Below are 20,746 nucleotides of genomic sequence, written 5' to 3' on the forward strand. Positions count from 1 at the left end.
AGGTGGGATTTTGCAAACAAAATCACTGTACAACACAATGACTCCAATATTCACTTGGAAAGGAGAAACGGCATTACTTGTTTGAAGTACCCCATCCCCTCTGCGTTCTCTATAGAACAAAAACATGTGAGTGAACAAAACTAAGTCTGGTATCAGTGAGAAATTCAAAGGTAAGGAGATAACACAAACATAGCTCATGTAAGCAGATGCAACGAGGAGAGAGTCAGACCATGCAAACGCATTTTCTAGGAGGATTTCTAAGAGGATGAAAGGATTTAACTGCCCCAGTCCTCTTAGGTGCTTTTGGGGAACTGAGATGTAAGCAAAAGGACTTCTAGCTTCTGCTTCCTTGTTATTAACAAGATGTTGCATCTTCTGGGAATCTGGACAAATGGAAGAATAGAGGAGCTGTCTGACAGAAATGGTTGTGTCAGAGCTCTTCATCCTTGGATTACATCCTCTTCTCCCTAGTGCAGTTTCTAAGATGATCCTACCGGCAGCAGGGGAGTTCTGCACCAGCAAGTGGATGGTATTTGCATGAAATATGTAACTTCATTTAGGTCTCAGTATCCTAGGCATTCACAATTCCCATTCAAACCAATTCAGCAGTATTTTTTTTAACAATTAACACAAGGACTTCATTTGTGTTTTGGAAAAGGTAAACTGGTTTTTCAGGATGCACAGTTTCTCTGAGCTGCCAAATAAAGTCTCCTGGTACACAGTAGAATACTAACCAGCACAAAAAGAAATTGATTGTGTCTTTTGGACTTGAGAAAAAAGTTTGGCTCAATCTAAAGCTTGTGCTTTTTGAAACATTCCAAATCAGCTCACTCTTTTTCCTGTGAATTGTGATCTTCTTACAAGAGATGTACTTTCTGTACAGCCAAGCCACTTCCCCCATACACTGCATATTAATTTCACAGGCCTGTAACTTAAGCAATGACACAGCAGGCCTCTGGTCTACTACAGAGGCTAACCATTAATTACTTGCTCTTAACCTTATCCCTTTATTAACTGAACAGGGATTACCAGTTTTTGGGTCTTTTAGCAGGTCTCCTAATAAATATGTGGAGTTTTAACTAACTATCACTTCCAGTGCAGTTCTTTAGGTCGGACTGGGCTTTGCCTTTTTCCTTTGAATACCTGTGCTTATCAGCACAGGTGACAGTTCTCAGAGTGAACAAAACCTAATGGGAAATGGAGAATGGTGAAGATGAAAGCATGCTGTATGCTGCCGGTAAACAAGTGCCACAGAGTGCCTTGCAGACTGCAGACACACAATTTCATGTTGCAAGGTACCAGGAGTACAAGCAGAGTCTACCAGAAGCTGAGATTCCAAAAACTGTTTGTGAAAAGGTGTGTACATCTTGAGAGCAGAGATGGAGGTAGAAAAGTCCCCACTGTGTTTCTTCCAAGGCTTCTGAATTGTGTCTTGAGGGGAAAAAGGCAGTTTCTGCTGAGTGCATTGCAGAAAGGGTAAGGACAGCTTATGGGTGACAAAGCAGCTTGTGTGGGGGACTGTAAATCAAGATTCCCACATTCTCTTTTTCTGATTTGCTGTATAATTACTTGCATGTCACTTAACCTCTCCTCATCTCTCTCTGTCCTTCTGAAAGCTAAGCCCAGTACTTACTCATGTCTTGGGAAAGCTGTAAAGATTAAACTGTCCTTTCCTCCAGCCAAGGCCTTAAGGCTGCTTCATTTACCACTGCAGAATGCCGAGGTGGCAATCTCCAAGGAAAGATTTATCAAACAGTTTTGAGAGCACTTTGAGATCCACATGCTGAAGGTGCAGTGCCATGTTTTGTCTGGATGCACAGCTGTATTACAATAAGGTATTCTCTCCTTCCATGCTGTAAAAGTCCATAAGGTTTTCACCTTATGGAAGTTTCCCTTGCCTGCCTTCCACATTGTTTGCTCAGTAATACAGAGCATCAAAAATACTATTCTGTCTAGACTAAGAGCAAGTGAAAAGTTTGATGAACATTATGCCTAGGATTTTCAGTTCATATATATATATTTGCCTTTTACTTTAAAAGGATCAGAGGCAATTATTTGCATATTTTCAACGGCCTTTCATCTAACCTGGCATAGTGCACACGTGTGAGTTTCCCAAATTGAATCACTCCAGGTTATGGCCCCTACTCCTGCAACACCTTCACACTTAGATTTGTATGAACAAGTAGGCACACTCACACACTCACACACTCACACTAGGTGTTTTCGTAGTCTCTTCAGCCACACAAATTCTGATGTTTTCCCTTCTTATTTGAAATATTTCTGAACTTGTGTGTTCATTGTTCCTGTACTTGGAGAAGAGACTGAGGAAAAGGGCTAGGCAATTTCAAATCAGCCTGCAATTTCGAAATCTCAGGGCCCTCCAAATGCTTGCTACTTCAAAAGAAACTTTTAAAGCATAAGCCTTGATTACAACTGGAAAAAGCCAGCACAAGAGGCAACATCACATGAAAATGAAAAGCACAGTAATTCTAATCTGTGTCAAAGCTTAATAGTTATAGGATCATTCTTACCTTCATACTCTGAATGTTCTTTAGCATAACATCTCCGATTCTTTGGTAATCTCCTTTAATGTGAGCATTAGAGCGGCCTTCCCTGTCAGCAACAGAAATATCACACACTTCAGTCATGCAATAAAACCACATAATCACTTATAAGCACAGAAAGGAACTCAATAGCTCATTTCTTTTAAGTTCCTGACCTCCACGCTCCTTTACTCAGGAATGTGTGAAGAATCTTTCTGACGGACATGTAATTCCCAAGTACGGTATGCCCATCACCCTGCCTTGCTTCCACTCCCAACAACAGAAAGGGCTGGCACTTACAGCAGGATTAGACATTTCAAATACATCAGACAAGGCTGGAAATGGCTTGAGAAAAACAGGAAGACATCAAAATCCCATCACAGTACATGGTCTTAGAGCAAAAGGATAATTCTGTTCAGAAACAAGGACTGCACCATGGCACAGGAACCACAGGTGTACCTTTGAAAAGCTTTCTGCTTGTGCAAGGGACAGTGGTGGGACACACATACACACTCCCAAAAAAATCAGTCTGAGATCTGCATTTAGGAATTTTCTTTCAGTGTGTCACTTACTTTTGGTACTAAAAATGCAAACAACTCCCTCCCACACAGCCAGCTGCACTTGGGTGGGTGCTGCAATTGGGAGAAACCGGCTCCCGATGAAAGAGAGATTCCTGCTTCTAAACCCATGTGTGAGACAGGCAGAGATACCACACTGGCTGAATCCAAACACATCTTTTAGAGAATACAGAAGGAAAAGCCATGAATGTAAGAACCTGTTACTGATCTGTTCCAACCAAGTTAGGTTTTCAAAATCAAATCATTAAGGAAGGCTGTGAGGAGGAGCACTGTCTCCTTACCCTTTCCAACTTCTACTACTGCATCCGAGTTTTCTGTACCATGGCTTTTAATGCGCTGTCCTCAACTTTTAAAATTCAATTCAACTGTGTGAGACAGATCCAGGCCTGGTTTGAAGCAACTGAAATTTAGCCAAAGAAATGTGCTACCTTGGAAGAGGATATAAATGGAAAGCTCTAAATGAACCCAAGGACAAGAGGACCTCTGGTTTGTGTTACCACTAAAGGGATACACCGTTTTTCACACACACATTTAAGAAAATTCTTTATGCAGTGAAGGACTAAGTGGACAAGCAGGTGGTAAATCTCTGCAGGATGCAGCTGTCATTAGGAATATACTTTCAATTGTAAGACACATACTATACTATAACATGAATAGATGCATATGCAGACTTCTAAAAAAATAAATTGAAGCGTAGTTATGTTCATGCTGGGTAACTTCTCTGCATGTTTTTATAGCTAGAAAACGTGGTGGGTGCAGCTTATGAACACTACACAGTAACATCTCCTATTTTATCCTTCAATAGACATAGACTCAGTTGATAAACAAAGGATTGTTCCATGTTCTTCTGAACAATCAAGCCAGTTTCACAGGCTGTCTTTAATTATTTCCTATTGTGTTCAGTCTCCCAGGCACTCACATGCCTATTTAAGCAAGAAAAATACAGTTCTCAACAAGACTTCTAGTGTTTCTTTTTGAACCCAAAGGGTTACACCAGAGCTGTGTCAACAGGAACTTTAATTAGCATTGTCTGTTTTGCAAAAGCACTGCATGATCCAAACACTGCTATAGTCCAAATACGCTCCCACAATGGTCTTTATTTGCAAGGAAGAGCAGAGATATGTATTAACCTTAGTTACAAGGCTACACCTTCCACATTATCTGAGGATATAAGTCCAGGAAGCCTTGGTCATCTCCCCTCTATGCTGTCTCCTGCTTTCCCTTCTCCCATGCCCTATCCATCCAGCAGCTCATCCCACTGAGATTTCCTCTGAGAGACTGTAAATTAAACATTCCAGACACTCAAGCTCTGCTCAAAGTGGTGCTTACCAAAGTGCCCCCAGCTGAAAACCATGACTATTTAGAATCTAGAACAGTAGTGCTGTGCTGGCAAGAAGGAAGGGAAAGTTTCCTTTCACCCTTGCAGCCAGCATGCAGCATCCCTTCCCAAGTGGTTCACGCTGTGCTGCTGCTCACAATCCCAGAAATGTCAAGGCCAGATGAATTTGTTCTTCCGCCAGTTAATGACACGGTAATTATCTCTAAAAGAATCTCCCTCTATGTATGATTCTCTAACTCTCTGACATTGCTTGGATCCTTTCTTACGACTGAGTCTGCATTGCAATTAATCTAATGGACATCAGCAGTTTGGTACCTTTCTGATTTACTGCCAAGATAAATATTAAGCACATTATTATAGACTGCTGCTATTTCTAAAGAGAAATGGCTTGTCTGATCTCAAGGCTACAGTATACATTGGTTAGAATACTTGTTGCAAATTTATTATCTGCTAGAGAGCTACTCAAAGGCTAACTCCAAGCCTACTGAAGTCATACTGAGTGCTTTCACCGACTTTGTGAACTTCAGCTAATATTTAGTGCAATTGTTCATTGAATAGTGCGGTCCTTATTTCCTAAAAGTTGATCCCTGGTTTCTATTCAGCACAGACAGCACTGACTGCTTGCACAGCACATCATCACACTGGTCACACACAAAGCACCAGGAACACTCTCCTTCAATGGCTTACCCACAGAGTGGTCTGAGGCTTTTCTTAAAAAAACAAACAAATAGAGGGCTTTCAAATCTTATTCTGAATCCTGGCAGAGACACAAAGTTGGGGAGAAGGAGATTTCCAAAAAGGAACAGCCTTTCTCCAGCTCAACAGTGAAGAGCTGATTTGTACCAGAGCCTTCAGCCCAGGTCAACTTCTGCTGTGGGCAGGTATGTACTACCGGAAGAAATGGAACCCTAAGAAAATCCAGAAATGTGATGGCCAGAAACTGATCCTTGTTCCAGCCATTCCCTTGCTTTGGTTATTTGTTTCCACACAAATGCTGTCTCTTGAAGTGGAGATGATTTTCCCACTGGGAATGGTGCATACATGTCAACTGTGATGTGGAGCAGAGGGTCGGGGAAAGCTGAAGTCAGACATGGGGCTACACAAAGGCTTCACATCTGCCTCCTAAACCTTATTCTCCACTCTATGCCAGCTCCTTGCTGGGTCTTTGGAGTAACCCCTACGCTACACTGCCCTCTGCCCCAGCTCCTCAACATGCAAATCCCAAGTAAACAGGAAGAAAAGGACGCCTCCCAAAAAAACCCATCCAAATACACAGAATATTAAAACCCCAAACACTCGAGCCATCAGATGGTGTTTTACTGCTTCAATAGCCCAAAGCACAGCAGCAGAGAAAAGAGCTCTCCCTGTGGTGTATGTTTTGAATAACAACACTCAGCTTGATGGGGGGGAAGAAGCTGCTCATTTGTTGTGCATGGATGGCTAAATTGTTCTTTTTACTCCTTGTTTTCACGGGTCACTGTTTGAACATGGTATCTATCTGCCAGTGACAAGGGACAGAGCTCAGGGACTAGGCTTCACAAACTTCTATCAGGAGCTGATTTATGACTCCCAGCTCTATAGAAGACGTAGGACCTATTTTCCACACACATAATGTGCCCTCATCCCACTGACACTTTGTGGGGAGGTCTAAAGCCACTCAAATCATGCCAGATAGTGGAATCATGATTCCTATTTTTCTCTAAAGAGGCCCATGCTTTTTACAGTAATGCAAGCAGACTACTGCAAGCAGAGAGGAAGAGACAAGACTTCTGTATCTGACAAACTCAGCCACTCTGTATTACTAAACATGGCCACCAGCTTGTCTTACAGGGGCTACACTATGAGCTATAGTGGATTTTCAAATTATATAAACTTCAGCGTACATCACAGAGAAAGGAATACAAAGAAATCTCAAGTCTGCCCAGAATATCCTCACTCATCCAGGAATGGCATTAGAAGGAACAAAATTTGATGGGGATGGTGAGAAGACACAGAAGGAGAGAAAGATACCTCAACAGAGATTTTTTTTTCCCCAGCAGAATGTAAGAAACCTCTACTGGGGCCCTTCAATTGCAGAAAAAGAAAATCAATTGCAGCAAATGACATTTACAAAAGTGTGTGACCTTCTGTTATATGCTCAGGAGCAGCATTGCAGTTGACTTTTTAAAGAGTATTATTAACTAAAGCTCTAATATTAAGAAATAATGGGAAATAATTTCCTATTACAACTGCCTTTTAAATAAAAGGGACATTTTTTAACTGGAAAAGAAGAGTCAATAAGAGAAAACGCCCTCTTTCTTGCTCACGCCCTGCTATCACACAGTGCCCTGCCCATTCCAGTCGACACTGCAGCTGTCCTGTCAGCACCAGTAAGCGGTGCATGAAACACTGCTCAGAGCCTCAGAAACACAGTGATGGAGCCACCAGAGCTTCCCAGAGTCCTATCAAATCCTCAGGGAGTGTGCACACATGTAATGACTTTGGGCTGGCTATCCCTGTGGTGGGAGAAACCCAATTTACAGCAAGCATACACCAGTAATGTTTTAAATGGTCAGAGACCAGAATAAGTAACACCACTGCAGGGAAACATACTGAAAAGACAGCAACATTTCATACTTTGCTAGGGCACCTCCTCAGAGACAATCCTGAGAAGATCTTGCCAAGAGAGCCACAGAGATGAACACAGCATGGCTCTGAGCATGACTAATGGATCCTGGACAATCTCTTTCTCTCCCACCAGTTCAAATTCATTTGGGTGTAGCACCGCTGTAATCCCCAGAAGTACTCAGAAGTGACTTCAGCAATGCAAATTGTCCTCTTAAATAAGAAAGCAATGCATTGGCACTAAGCTAATTTTAATGTCTTTGTTTTAAGAATCCCCACTGCATGACTAGCAGGTTTATACTACAATGCATACTTCATTTCTGTATACACTACAAAACCGCTTTTGAAACTGTCCTCTTCATCCCTCTTCACTAGGCATGCAGAACGAGCTGAACACTCAGCACTTGTGCATTTGGGAAGGCAGATAAGGGTTGGTGCCTTGTTTATATAAACTGTTTATCAGGCTGTTCTTCCTGACCACAAGTACTACTTCCCAAACAAAAAATGGTTAATAAATCAACATTTAGCTCATCTTCCTATACTTCCTTGAATGCTTTTTATTACAGGTTTTCAAGCTGGCTTTCATGAGTATTGATTGAACCTTCTCCTTTCATATGCTAAGATCTAAGAGCTTCCCCCCTCTCCAAATTACCAGCCACATCTGGTAGTACTGAGTGGCAACACTCTGCAGGAGTGCCCGTGAACAGAGAGTCAAAGCACTGCCTTCTCTGAGTGAAGAGGAGTCTGCCTCTGTATTCTGGAATACATGTAATGCTTTTTCTTCTTAGCACATGGATAAGGCCCAAAATGTAGATTCATGCTCCCTGATAGAGCATCCTAGGGCAGAAATGGCTGTCCTGGCTTGCCCTAGCATTACTTTTTGCAGTGCTTAGCAGTTGGCCAAGGAGAGAAATTCACGGTTTGCCATTTGGCATCTTCTGTCAGAATTTACAGAAACTCATTTGGAAACTTGTAGTACAAACACTTAAAAGGGTGTGGGAAGATGAGCTCTTTTTCTTTTTGGCTGGAAAATGGTGCTTGTGGCCCAAATGAACAGTTTATTAAATGCATTACATAAATGACGGAGTGAAAACTAACTGACTTCTCAGATTCAACTGGCTAGATGGTAAGGGAGCATGCCTTCCATTGCCTGCACTGCCCATACTTTTTCCTCCTTGCCTTAAAATCCCCCAGGCCATGGGAAATAGGAGCCAGCTTTTCAGTCACTGAGCTACAACTCCCATATATCCTCCCAGCAAAAATGGTTGGGAACTCCTGACCTTGCACCCAAAGCATTGCTGAAGGGCAATGTGGATGAGTTCTGGTAGCCAGGACCAGGACTTACAACTCTCCTGGCACTGGGTAACAGGACATCATGGATGTGCTTTGTTCTGTCTCCAACTTCAGGTTGCTTCCTGCTCTTCTTTCCTCCTCCTCCCTCGCTATGCAAGAAGACAGAGCCCTATGCCTGCCAGTAGCCTGCTTGCACCCACCAAAGGTCATCCTCCCTCTCCTCAAACCACAAGGCCTCTAGTGGAGTATTTTCATTAAGTCCCAGGAACATGGTCAGTTTCGTGAACAGAGGGCTTAGCAAAATTGGGCAACTGAGGAGATTCATGAGTGGCTTCACTGGCTGTGAAACACCATAAGCAGGGCAGAAAACATCACCCAGAGAATGGTATGACTGATCTTAGGATGCTGCACAATAAACCCACCAGGAATCTACTCAGTTTCACGGCCAGAAAGAAACACTGGCTGTGAAAAATGCAGCAACTTCCTGTATTCTGCATTTGGCTATTGGCATCTGCATCAATTCACATCTTGCTAAAAACCTTATCACTATCCAGGAGACAGTGAGAGTGGAGGACTGAAGAGAAAAATGGGTGAATTGTGTGAAGAGACAAATCAAACCTGCCAGAATCTATAACTGGGACAAAAGGATACCAGTCCTTAAGATGTTCAATAGTGAACAGCCTGCTTCTGACAGCAGATTCAAACAGTTCAGAAGCCTGTGAGCAGGCCAGAAATGCTTTTAGTAATGTGTACAACCTTAGCTTCTTTTAGCCAAACACTAGAAGTCTGTAGATGTTTTAACAAATTCAAAGCAGAGAGCCATCTAACAATTGTTAGGTGGGAACCTTCCCTGGCCTTGCTCTCCTCATAGCTCTTTTGCAGAGCATCAGCTTCAATGTGATCCAAATCCTAAGAAACCAAGAAATAGCCTCCCACAAAAGGTTCTTACATGTATAATGAAGGTTTGAAACAAACACACTGATGTCTAGGCAGAGCAAACAGGATGAACTGCACTTCAAATTGATAAAATCCAGCATCCTACTCACTAGACAAATGTAGATAACTGGTCATGGCAGGCTCTTCCTCCCAGACAAGCTCCCACAACATACCTGGGTAGCTAGAAGCTTCTAGTAGCTTGATTAAGTCCATGACCCTTTTATTCAAAGGTCATTTTTTTTGTAGGACACACGACACTCTAAGGCAGAGCACACTTGTATCTCCGAACAAGCATCCTATCTCCTTCCCCCCTTGACCTGACTGGAAAAAGCTGATGTGTAGGAGTCAGATTTAAGTAAATTGACTTGAATCCTGCCCACACCTGCCTGCAGCAGTGCCACCAGCTCTGGCAGGCCCATGACAGGCTACACATCTGATTAAAAGGCTCAGAATGCTCTGCACTGCAGGGATGAACACAGCCAAAGCCTACTGGCTTAAAAATCACCTGGGGCCAAAGACAGAGGTATGATCATAGAAGTACAGACATTGAGCTAAGTGACCTTGACCACACTGGTGAAGAAATTCCCTACCACACCGCCACCAACTTCTTCTACATGCTGAGGAACACAGATTTTTGTCACTCAGTGTTTAATTAAACAATAATCTCTATAGGATAGTTTATTGCTTGCAGCTTAGTATCTGTGGCATTATATTAAAACACCAACGCCTCTAAAATAAAACCTGCCAGCAAATCTGCCTCCTTTCCTGAGGCATATATTCAGATCTGCCAGAACTTCAAAAACAAACACCATTTATAAACAGTGGTATTATATTAGGTAAACCCATGCTGTTGGTTGCAGCTGGATGCAGACCAGGGACAGGAACATGACTGCTTTCCTGTCAACTGAATCAGAGCAGCCAATAGGAAATTCCCAGTGGCTTTACACTAAGCATGGAAGGACACGGAATAGCTGAGCTGGCAAAGTCAGAATGAGGTGCCCAACTGTGACAAAGTTACCTCAGCAGAATATTTTTGAACCATTTGGATTGTAAAGTAACTTGATAGTAGATCGGCACTTTGTATCACAGGGTAGCTGCAGTTTAAGTATTATATGAGGAGCCCTAAACTGAGGTTTACTGCTCTGTGAAACCATAGCCTTAGGATACAACGAAAATCTGTAAAGCAGAAGGCTTACTCAGCTCTAGAAGCAGCTAACTGAAAAGGAGTAATAGAACAAGACCATGTAAAGACTAAAAGCTTAAATATTCTTTCTTTCTTTCTTTTAACATACCTTCCCCCTACACCTACTGCAATGCTTTCCACAGCAGGCTGCTCTTTTAATAGAATAACAAACCAGGTTGGAAGAGACCTTCAAGATCATAGTGTCCAACCCATCAACCAATCCAACCCACCTAAACAACTAAACCATGGCACCAAGCACCCCATCAAGTCTCCTCCTGAACACCTCCAATGATGGCGACTCCACCACCTCCCCAGGCAGCCCATTCCAATGGGCAATCACTCTCTCTGTATAGAACTGCGCAGTCTGAGACTGTGTCCTCTTGTTCTGGTGCTGGCTGCCTGGGAGAAGAGACCAACATCCACCTGTCTACAATTTCCTTCAGCATCATACAAGTTTTGATAAACATCACACCTGAACAGGAGGTTGCCATCCACCTGTATGTGACTAGCGACCAGAAAGATACAGGGAGAACCGCTATTTCAACAGGTGCTCCAGGAATCAACACCCATCACGCTCGTCAGATTAGACTGGTCTGATAGAGATCAGAACCTGGCCCGTTACTAACTCTATGCATTTTCCTTTTCTTATCACACACTCTTACCTCCAACCTGTGGGGGATTAACCCCAACTATAGTTAACCCTACTGCACAGCCAGAAAAAAAAAATAGAATCACTATTTTGTAACATTTGACAGAGCCTTTTTGGAGTACCTGCAATAAATATTCCTTTCTGGAAGGCAATTGACACCTGTAAGAATGCATACCAGATTAAAGCAGTAGCAGCGTGTTACAGTTTGAAGGGGGAACTTCAGCCTAGTTCCTGACTGCAAAGACTGAAAGCAATTACCATTGGATACAAAAGAAAAAATAATGATAAAGTCTATATAATTTATTGGCTTGCTAATGGGGATATAGAGTAGTGGCGTAAACATTTATTTCTCTCTTTTCTTCTTCTGTCACTTCTGCTTGCAACTTTTCTCTCTCTCTCTTCTGTGGCCTTCCCAAGGTATCTCTGTTTTGACTACTGTGTGAGGTAACAAGAAGGAAGGAGGGAGTGGAGGAGGAGAAGAATTGTCTCCCTGGGTCCATCCATGTAAATATATATATATAGTACATATACTGTATATTTTGTACATATTCATTGCATGTCATGTTTCTAGATTTGATTTTGCTTGTAAATACAGCTTAATTTGCTTCCATCCCAAACTGAGCTAGCCTGGCAATTTATTTTGGGGGTAGTTCTCCAAATTAGCTGGGGGGGGGAATTTCAACCCACCACACAGCCCAATAACAAAAGGGAGATACACAAAGAGTTGCTATGCAGCACTTAGGAGTAACCTTATGTCCTGGAAAAGGATGTCAGCTCTAAGAGGAAGGTCACATTCTCTCCTTCCCAGAAAATACCTGCTAATTCTGGAACTGTGCAGGGTGGGTTTGGATAGCACTACTTTGCCACGTGCTGTGTTCTCATTCAGTCACCTTGCTCATCACAAGTGCTAAATTCACACACACTAAGACTGTGTTTTGCTTTTGTTTTGATTAATTAAAGAGGCATTAAACTGATTAGCACTCATCGGGTCTGGCTGCTCTGTTTTCATGTGATTTTCCATTGTCACTTTTCTAACCATGAAGGAAAAGCTGGGTCCCAGCACCAAAGATAAACTACAAAAAAAAAAAAAAGCCCACACAGAGCAAGACAATCTAATCCAGACAGGTCTGGTGAGAGCAAAGAGAGGGCTTCTGTGTGGTGCCTCTGCACAGATATCAGTAGTCAAATGAACTGAGTTATGAGTCCTGCCAGGGAAAAATTACTCGCCGCATGGCTACTTCAGAAGAATGCCATGTCTTACTGTCACTCTTGTGCTAAGGATAGGTAATTTTCAAGCTCAGTGTCTGATTCAAACATGCTGTCCATCTGTAGAGTACACAGCAGAACCTGAGTGTCAAAGCTGTTGTGCTGCAGAATGGGAAGACGGACTCTGAAACTTCCCCCTGCCTACACATATTTGATAGAAACCCTCCCTCTTTATTACTGCTAAGCCTTGCTTGCAACATGCTTTCCAGAAGAGCTGCCATACAGAAACACTGACATTTAGCAAGAGAAAGTTTCATCCAGAATTATGATCTCATTTGATTATGTCTGTACCTAAGTAAGATATCTGAACAACAGTTTGTTGAGCAAACATGAACAAAGCAAGATTCTATATACCCAGGCTGTTAACAACCAACATCTGTGACTTTCACAAATGAATTACTACAGTCGATCACAAAGAGTTAGCAAAAAGGCTGAAGTTCATGAAATAACACAGACAGGTAACAACCAACCAGCTTACCACAGAGCAAGTCTCTGCTCAATTTCCTTGAGAAAACCAGTGTGAAATTTGTGCAAAGGTTCGAAGTTGGAGAAAATGAGATTTTTCAGTGTTTCGGGCATGCATTCCTCCTTATTCACTGCATTCTGAAACCACTACAGAGAAAAAAGGAAGTGAAGTTATCAGGGGATGGAAAGCAGCAAGGATGACCATCTGCCGTCTTTATACACATAACCCAGTAAGGACCTTATGTAGCTGGCACTAGGAATACAACCTAGGCTACTCTTGACACTCCTACGTGCTCCAACTTAGGCTCTTGTTGGGGGTCAGGCACTGCATAATTAAAACAGAAACTCCTTTCCCATTTGCTATCACTGATCAAATCTTGAAAATTCTTTTCAAGCCCAAAGTGGTTGGCCAATACAAACTCAATTTGAAAATCCTGTAGGTGCAAGAGGAGTTGTGTACTACTTGCAAACAAAAAATATGCTCTGCATTTTCTTGCAAGTTCTGTCTGAAACCTCTGCGACAAGAGCTGGTGCAGTAAGCACTCATGCCCATGTTGCTGTGGGCAGATTGAGAACATTATGCATTCTGCAAAGTGAACAAGTAAAAGGAAGGTACTTTGCACTTCCAAGACAAGGTGCTATTAGCAGAAAATAGAAAGATCAGTGCACTGTTAAGACTTCATCTGCTCCTGCTCAGTTTTGCTCCATATTCTCTTTATTTCACCCCAACAAACCTATGGGTGATGTAAAAGTACTAGGGGCCTAGCCAAGGTGACAGACTATTAGCTTCAACATGGTAACACTACTTACTGCCCTGAAGGGTTCCCAGCCACCTATGGCTTAATTCCAGCAGTGCCTAAAAGGCTGTTGGGACCACAGAAGGCTGTTACAGCAATCTTGATTGACACTACATCAGCTGGAGCTGACCTAGATTTGAGAGATCCCTCTCAAGCCTCACTCTCCCCTGCTTTATCTCTGCTCTGAGTAGAGCTAAAGTTCAATAACAGCACACCTACCAAGTCTTAAACTTCATGCATGACACTTGCTCCTTCTGTCTTTTCCAGCAATGCTAGCTACTTGTTCACCCTTTTGTGGCCTTCTGGGCCAGTCATCTATGAAGCACAGCTGACAGACCTGAGAGGTGTATGGCCCTTGGTGGGACAGGAAATTCTACCTTGCCTACCACAGGAACAAAGGGCAGGGTGGGAAATGGAGTCTAACTCTGTTCAGCATTTGCAGCCACTGGGTGAAACAGAAGATGAAAACAGCACATCTGTTGCTGAGACTGCAGCCATTACCATGACCTTTCAGTACCTGGCATCTTCTCTCATTGCCCAGGCTTCCCAGAAAGCCAAGAAAAGTAGGCAGTGGAGCCACAATTATCTTTCTGCCTGTAACAGCCATGCTACTCCAGCCTACATTAGCCATGTCTAAGACGGCTTCAGATCACTTGTATTTGCCACGTGGGCTCCTGGAACAGATGAGAAGGTGGGAAGAAAGTGTCTCTCCCTGGTTCCCAGCTGATAGCAACAGTCACTTTCCTGCAGCATGTCATCCTTACTACAAACACTCAATGCAGGTTTTACACACTGTGTGATGGAAAGAACTGGGACGTCTGGAGCTGGCAGCCCTACTGAAACACCATGAGGGACTTTGGATCCAGTGCTCTTTTATAGGCAATTGTTATTTAAGGCAAAATGTTACACACATCACTCTCAGAAGTTAAAGATGACTGTTGGTATGTGTGCAAGGAAGGCGTATTTTTTTTTTGCCTTGGTGATTTTACTAATCACTCTGACCAGATGATACACATTAATGACGTGTTTAACAGTTTCACTTACTGAGAAATCAGAATCATTCAAATAGGTACTCCACAATATTTCATGTTAAACGGAGGGCATATAATCCAGGAGAAAATATTTATATGTCTCACTAGGGAGCTACTTTGGTTTTAAGAGAAGTCATTGAAAACCCACAGGCATTTTCAGCCACAAAGTATGAGAGCAAGAAAACACAACTGAACTGTTTCCCAAGTTCCTCAACCTCATATAGTTTCATAGTGCATGTAACTAACCACAGTGCAATTCTCTACATCTTGCTTCTTGTGTTATTTCCTCCCTAGAGCTAGACTCTGCACTGCAGAGAATGCCTACAGTGCAGCATACAAAAATATCATGGAACAGCTAAGATGTTAAATGGAGCAGATGAAATACTACTGCTGACTAGAGCTTCATATGCTTCATGAGTAATGCTCAAGTAAACATACCGATGTGATGACTTCAAGGTCCTTCAGGTATGTTCGTTCTGTGGTCGCTGCCTCTTTAGCAATGAAGTAAGCCTTCTCAGTTGGGAATCTCTGCAAATTGCAAACACATTAGGTTGTCTTCTGCTTTTATGGAACTGCTTTCTGCAGGAGAAAGCTGCAGACAACAATCACCTAGAGAATTACAAACTAGTGACCCTTGCTTGTAGTTATTGTGACTCACACTTTAATGTTCCTAAGCTCTGAAAACAATCCCTCCTTGCAAACACAAGAGAACAAGCCACTTGCTATGGGTTCTTAAGAGACATTTTTTCTTCCAAGGTGATTTCTACATTTTTAGGGTGCTGATGTTCCTTTCAGTTTATTCCACACATCTGGGGCAGGATGTGCTCTGAAGCTCGTAAAGAAATCCTTTGCAGGCCAGATAACCATTTGAATCAAATTTGATGAATGTCAGATTTGACAAAAATGACAAAAATGAGTGTCTGATTAGTCTAAGTGTCTTTGTGAGTGTAAGAATCCACATTAAAAATACTCTCAAAAACTCCAAAACAAAACCAAAACCCGAACAAACGAAGAAAAAACAAACAAAAAAATCAAACAACCAAACCCCTCCAAATGGAAACAAAACTCCTATAATTTTCCCATTGTGGCTGGACAACCTAACAGTGGGAGAGTGGGTAAAAATTTTAGAGTAACTACAAATTGCAAATTTCAGGATGAAAACCCCAACAAATCCTGCTGTGTTTTCCAAGAGGCAGAAGTGGGTTTGACCTCTTAATTCTCAAAGGCCAAAGGATGGCAGCTGATCTGTCTCTGTGTTGCTCAGGAAACAAAAAGTAAGAACAAAACCTCCACAGATCTTTTACTTAATTTCATCCCTGAAGATCAGCAATGCAGAGGATGAATTACTCAGGGATGCAAGGGGAGACTGTGTGGGCATTTCCTAGTCAGTATACAACCCCACAGGAATCATCATCAGCTGGCATATACAGCAGTCCCTGGCTGCTCTCCCTTGGACTGACAGAGAGAACCGTGAGTCTGTTAACTGATTCCTGGCTTTTTGTTTCTCTCAAATCTCTCTCTCTATGTTGCTAACAATGCACAGTGGGAAAACAGATCTTCCTTATGCATGATACCGCTTTCCAGCAAAGCCATCTGAGTTCCTGCATTCTTCCTCCTGAGGTGGTCCAAGCTCAGGAGAAAAAGAGCCAATGTAAGGACAAAAGCAACCCTCTCTCACCCAGTAGCACAGGAGGGATGAGCCAGCAGGCACTCCTGGCTCAGACAGAATCACTTCTGTCTTCAAAAGGCAGATTTGGATGTGATGCTCCCTTATGGTTTTGCTGCAATGATGGGGCTGAGCCAAACACTCCCAGATGAATGTTGCAGGCTGTGGCTTAAAGAGAGCATTTTCTGCTCCCACAACTCAATACTCCCAGTGATACCTTCCAGCAGAGACAGACTGAAGAGCCTGTGTTGGGCACCTCTGCTCAGGCTCAACGCTGTTCCTTTTCCTTCTGTCATGTGGAAATTTTTCCTTCAATAAAGCATTGGAACTGACACTTTTGTTACAACAAATTACCAACCTCCACTCTGTAGAAACATGCAAAACTTATAGGAGGTTGCCAAAACAAGCTCTTTAAGCTACAACCATCAGGACTGGTCCAGATTTATCCCATATTAACCTTGGGGACAGAGTTACCTATCTTCTCTTTGATGCTTTAAGGGGAGCTGGGGACCCTAGCCATTCAGGAGATAAAATCCGGGGCACAGAGTCCTCAGTTACAGCATTCATGTGGGCCTGATCCACTCCAAACTGTGAGTTCAATTTCAGGAGCACAGGGATCCTCTTGGACACATCATGACTGAGGACAGAGCATACTAAAGAACCCAACTCAAGTAATCTGTGTAGATCTATAACAAGGAAGCTGCAGGGATTCTTGATATTAATCACTTTGACAAACAGCAGTAGTTGCAACATAACACAAAGAAGAGAGTTGAGGCCAACTGCCTCTGCTTTACCTTTCTTTTGACCTCTTCCTCATCATCAGTTCTGATGCATGATGGGTCGTTCAGCAAAGGGCTAATCAAGGGAGATGACTGCTTGGCATCAGGGCTCAAATTTGGAGATAAAGACATATTTACCAGTGATGGTCCCCCTTGGGAATTGATGGAAAGTTCTGAAAGGTGAGGGCTGCCAGTCAGAGAACCTGCTAAAAAAATGGCAAAAGAGAAATCAGTTAGGACAGGCTCTCTCTAGAAAGTACCGAACAGAGTTATAAACTTAAGTTGCAGCATGTGAAGTTACACTACAAGACACAGCCATCAGGGTCTTCAAACTAGCCCAAATGGACTTGAAGCCAGAGTAACTGCATACCCTTGCATTAACCAAAGGACTGTAGTGTTCTTTTAGTTGATGAAACTGGTTGAAATTAGTGTCTCTGTGGGGAAGGGATCAAACTATACATGACAGCTGTAATATTTACTGTTAAACATAAATTAATGCCTTATTTTTCACTTTTGTAATTCACTCAATCAAACAGAATAAATACAATAGTAAGGGAATCACCCTAAGAGTGCCATTCTTTCTGGAAAAGTAGAACTCCAGAGACTCAAATCAGTGTGTCATAGGAAACTACAGGACACAAGTTACAACTCTAGTGGAAGTCTAGAGAAAAAGAAACCATGACTTTCTATGGCAGTATTGCTGCTAAGACCAGTCAGATCTAACACAAAGGAGAAAACTACTGGTTCCCCAATTTCTACACACAACACAAGTATGTATATTATACCTTGTAGGTCTTTCCATGCTCCTCTGATTGTTTGGGATGGAAATGCTAGCATTACATTTACATAAGAAAAGCAATACTTTTAATGCACAAAGCATGACAACTTCAGATCATTACAGTCCCATTTAATTTTGGATTTAAAATATTAAAAATTAGACAGTTAAACACACTTCCATGGATTCACATACACTACATTAAATATTACTGAAATTAGCATGCTGTCTTCTGGGAAGCAGCCAGACTACTGAATGCACAAAGGAAAGAGTGCCAAGAATGCCTGGTGTTCTCCCAGATAACCCCTCCTCCAAACCTCTGAATATCTAAACCTGTTTTAGAAGATGGATCTGGGATCTGTCCTGTGGAAGAACATTTACAGTCTGTACCATTTTGACATCACACATTTAAAAAAAAAAAAACAACAAAGACAAGCTCTTGATTACCAGAGGTAATAGGCTGTCTAGGATTCAAACATATACATTGCTGTATATAATTAAGGTCAAATACATTTTACTATCACAGGTTTCTGTCCTCCCTAGATTGTGATAGGCAAGTGTTCCTGTTGCTACAGCACAGCTGAGATACTGCAGTAAATACAGGCACCAATAAATATAATTAGGCCATCAGTTAAACCTATTTATTTTCTGGAATAACTCAAGATTTATTGCTAGAACAGTAATGTTTTCCAGTTCCAAACCAGTTCATGTTTATATGTAATTCCTTTAAAAGAGAAGGGAAAAAAAAAAAAGAATAAAAAAACCCCAACAATACAGTTATCAGTTTATGTAATTGTGACACAGTTATGTAGCCTATTATAAAGTCATAGCAGTATTTGTCTGAAATGAAGGTATTATTACAGCTAGCAAGAAGGGATTTACCAACAGTTTCACACTAAATCAATGTTCAGTAAGATTTGAGAAAATGCCACAGCTTGTTACACAAATGTCAATTTTATTGACACTAGCACACAACTGTACACAGTGTTTTCAAAAGAACTTGAATTCATCATTGAGAAATAGTGAAACAGATTAATAGCAAGGTTGTAAGGTTAAAAGTACTTCACTCTACATTACAAAAGACATAAGAAAAGTGATTTCACCTCAAACGTGGAAACAAGTTCTGGCACTATGCCTGTCATATGACAGTGAATAAATGATTTGCACCTCTGTGCGAAGTTCACAGGCATTGTAGTCTAGAAGTTAAATAGCACCTATCTGTGACAGATAGATAGATATATTGACACAGCTACTCACTTATTTGTAAACCTAGATCTAACTTCTGATGTACCAGGTTTTTTTATCAGTACAACTCAAGTGTTGCAAACTATAAAATACCCAGCAGACAATGAATTAAAAATACTTCCTAACCTACACTTGGAAGACTTGATTTGAGGAGAGTGTTATGGATAGTACCACAAGAAAATGTGCCTGGTGGCTCACAGCATTGAGTGTACCTCCCATCGATTAAAGACTTACACATCAATACATCACTGACATTCGCAAAGTTATTTTGCAGCAAGTTGAAATGCTACATCTGCCTTTTTGGTATAACGTGCACATAAGCAGTGACCAAATCCAATCTCCACCACCTATGAGCAAGAGCTCAGTTAGACTCCATCTGCCAATATATTGAATAAGTGGAAAATTAAAATCAGGTATAAGAAAGTGGCTATATTTAAAAAGGGCCTCAAAATGATGGGGCCTAATTACAATCCACACAGCCATTAAGATCAGCACATTGGATGTTGTTCTGGTAAAGGCAGGGAAGAAACTTGTTCTGCTGTGAGAAAGTAAGCCTGTCATGAGGAAATGAAAATGGAAGTTCTTTTCTCTCCCATTGCCCATCAATCAGGACATGTGTCATGCTGATGGGTCATGACAATGCTGCAGAGTGACTTTCTTCCCTGGAGGTGAGGAACACATAACCTGTAATAACCAAATGGTCTTTCCTCAGTGTTTCATCTGACCTCCTGCCACAGAACAGTATATTCATACAGGCTGTACTCACCAACTATATACTGCAGAATATAAACAGAAGCAGAAGAGGAAAAAGCAATCTTGTTTACAAGGTACTGAAATTGTCTCACATTTTACCCTAAAGGATTCATTGACAGACAGGCAATTAGCAGTGTGTCAGTTGCCAGATATCAAGTGGTGCTGCACAGCACATTGGAGGCCCAAAAGGTTTGTGGCTGGTAACACAGAATTGTCTTTGCTCATTTTTATTTAGATTCAGACTTGTGTCATCTTTCAGATGTAATGCAGCCAGCTAAATGCATATGAAACAAGACTCAAGTATAAAAGGATGTTTATCGAAGGATTTCTTAAGCACACACAAAACTATATTTGTGATGGAGTGAATATGAATTAAGCACGTGCTTCTTTTCTGAGCTTGGGTTTAAAGGAAATGAACACAGGTTGATGACAGTGGCAAATAATGAGAGTGCACTTTACCACAATGTGCCAGATTAGCCCTTTAATGCTAAAATACCTGGAGTGGTTCTTAGTTGCACCAAGCCAGTTTACTTTCCCAACATCAGGGAAAGTTGTTGCAGTAGGGAAGGTGACAGCAAACGTAAACCTTGATTGAAATCTAACTTGAAAAACAAAAAAAAACTCTATGAAACTGCAATTGCATCTTACATGGCCACAGGTCATGAAACTATGGATTACCATTCTAGCTTTATATGTCTCAGATCACTCCCCACCAACATATATGCTCCACATGCTAAGCAAAATGAAGCCAGTGGCTAAAATAAAATACTCAATAGCTGTACTACTATTGAGACACATGTTACAGCTTTGTGCTGCAATTTGGTGGTAAGAATACAGGGGAGTA

At 41.8% G+C, this 20,746-nt stretch overlaps 1 protein-coding gene across 6 annotated transcripts in view; it reads right to left on the bottom strand.

The window, feature by feature from the left end:
- The window catches only part of FARP1 (FERM, ARH/RhoGEF and pleckstrin domain protein 1), a 249,282-nt gene that overhangs the window by 20,265 nt on the left and 208,271 nt on the right, over positions 1-20,746 (bottom strand). For 4 of the 6 annotated variants that reach the window (XM_068166853.1, XM_068166776.1, XM_068167003.1 and 1 more), the window contains exons 14-17: positions 17,145-17,335; positions 15,123-15,212; positions 12,870-13,003; positions 2,532-2,613 (exon numbers count right to left, since the gene is read on the bottom strand). In XM_068166853.1, coding sequence (XP_068022954.1) covers positions 2,532-2,613; positions 12,870-13,003; positions 15,123-15,212; positions 17,145-17,335 — 497 coding nt within the window. The remainder of the gene's footprint in view (positions 1-2,531; positions 2,614-12,869; positions 13,004-15,122; positions 15,213-17,144; positions 17,336-20,746) is intronic. The other 2 variants (XM_068166920.1, XM_068166691.1) reach the window with 1 other exon arrangement.

This window comes from Melanerpes formicivorus, unplaced genomic scaffold, assembly GCF_026170545.1.
Source record: "Melanerpes formicivorus ecotype bairdi unplaced genomic scaffold, bMelFor1.0.p_v2 SCAF_1, whole genome shotgun sequence".
Classification (NCBI taxonomy): Eukaryota; Metazoa; Chordata; class Aves; order Piciformes; family Picidae; genus Melanerpes; species Melanerpes formicivorus.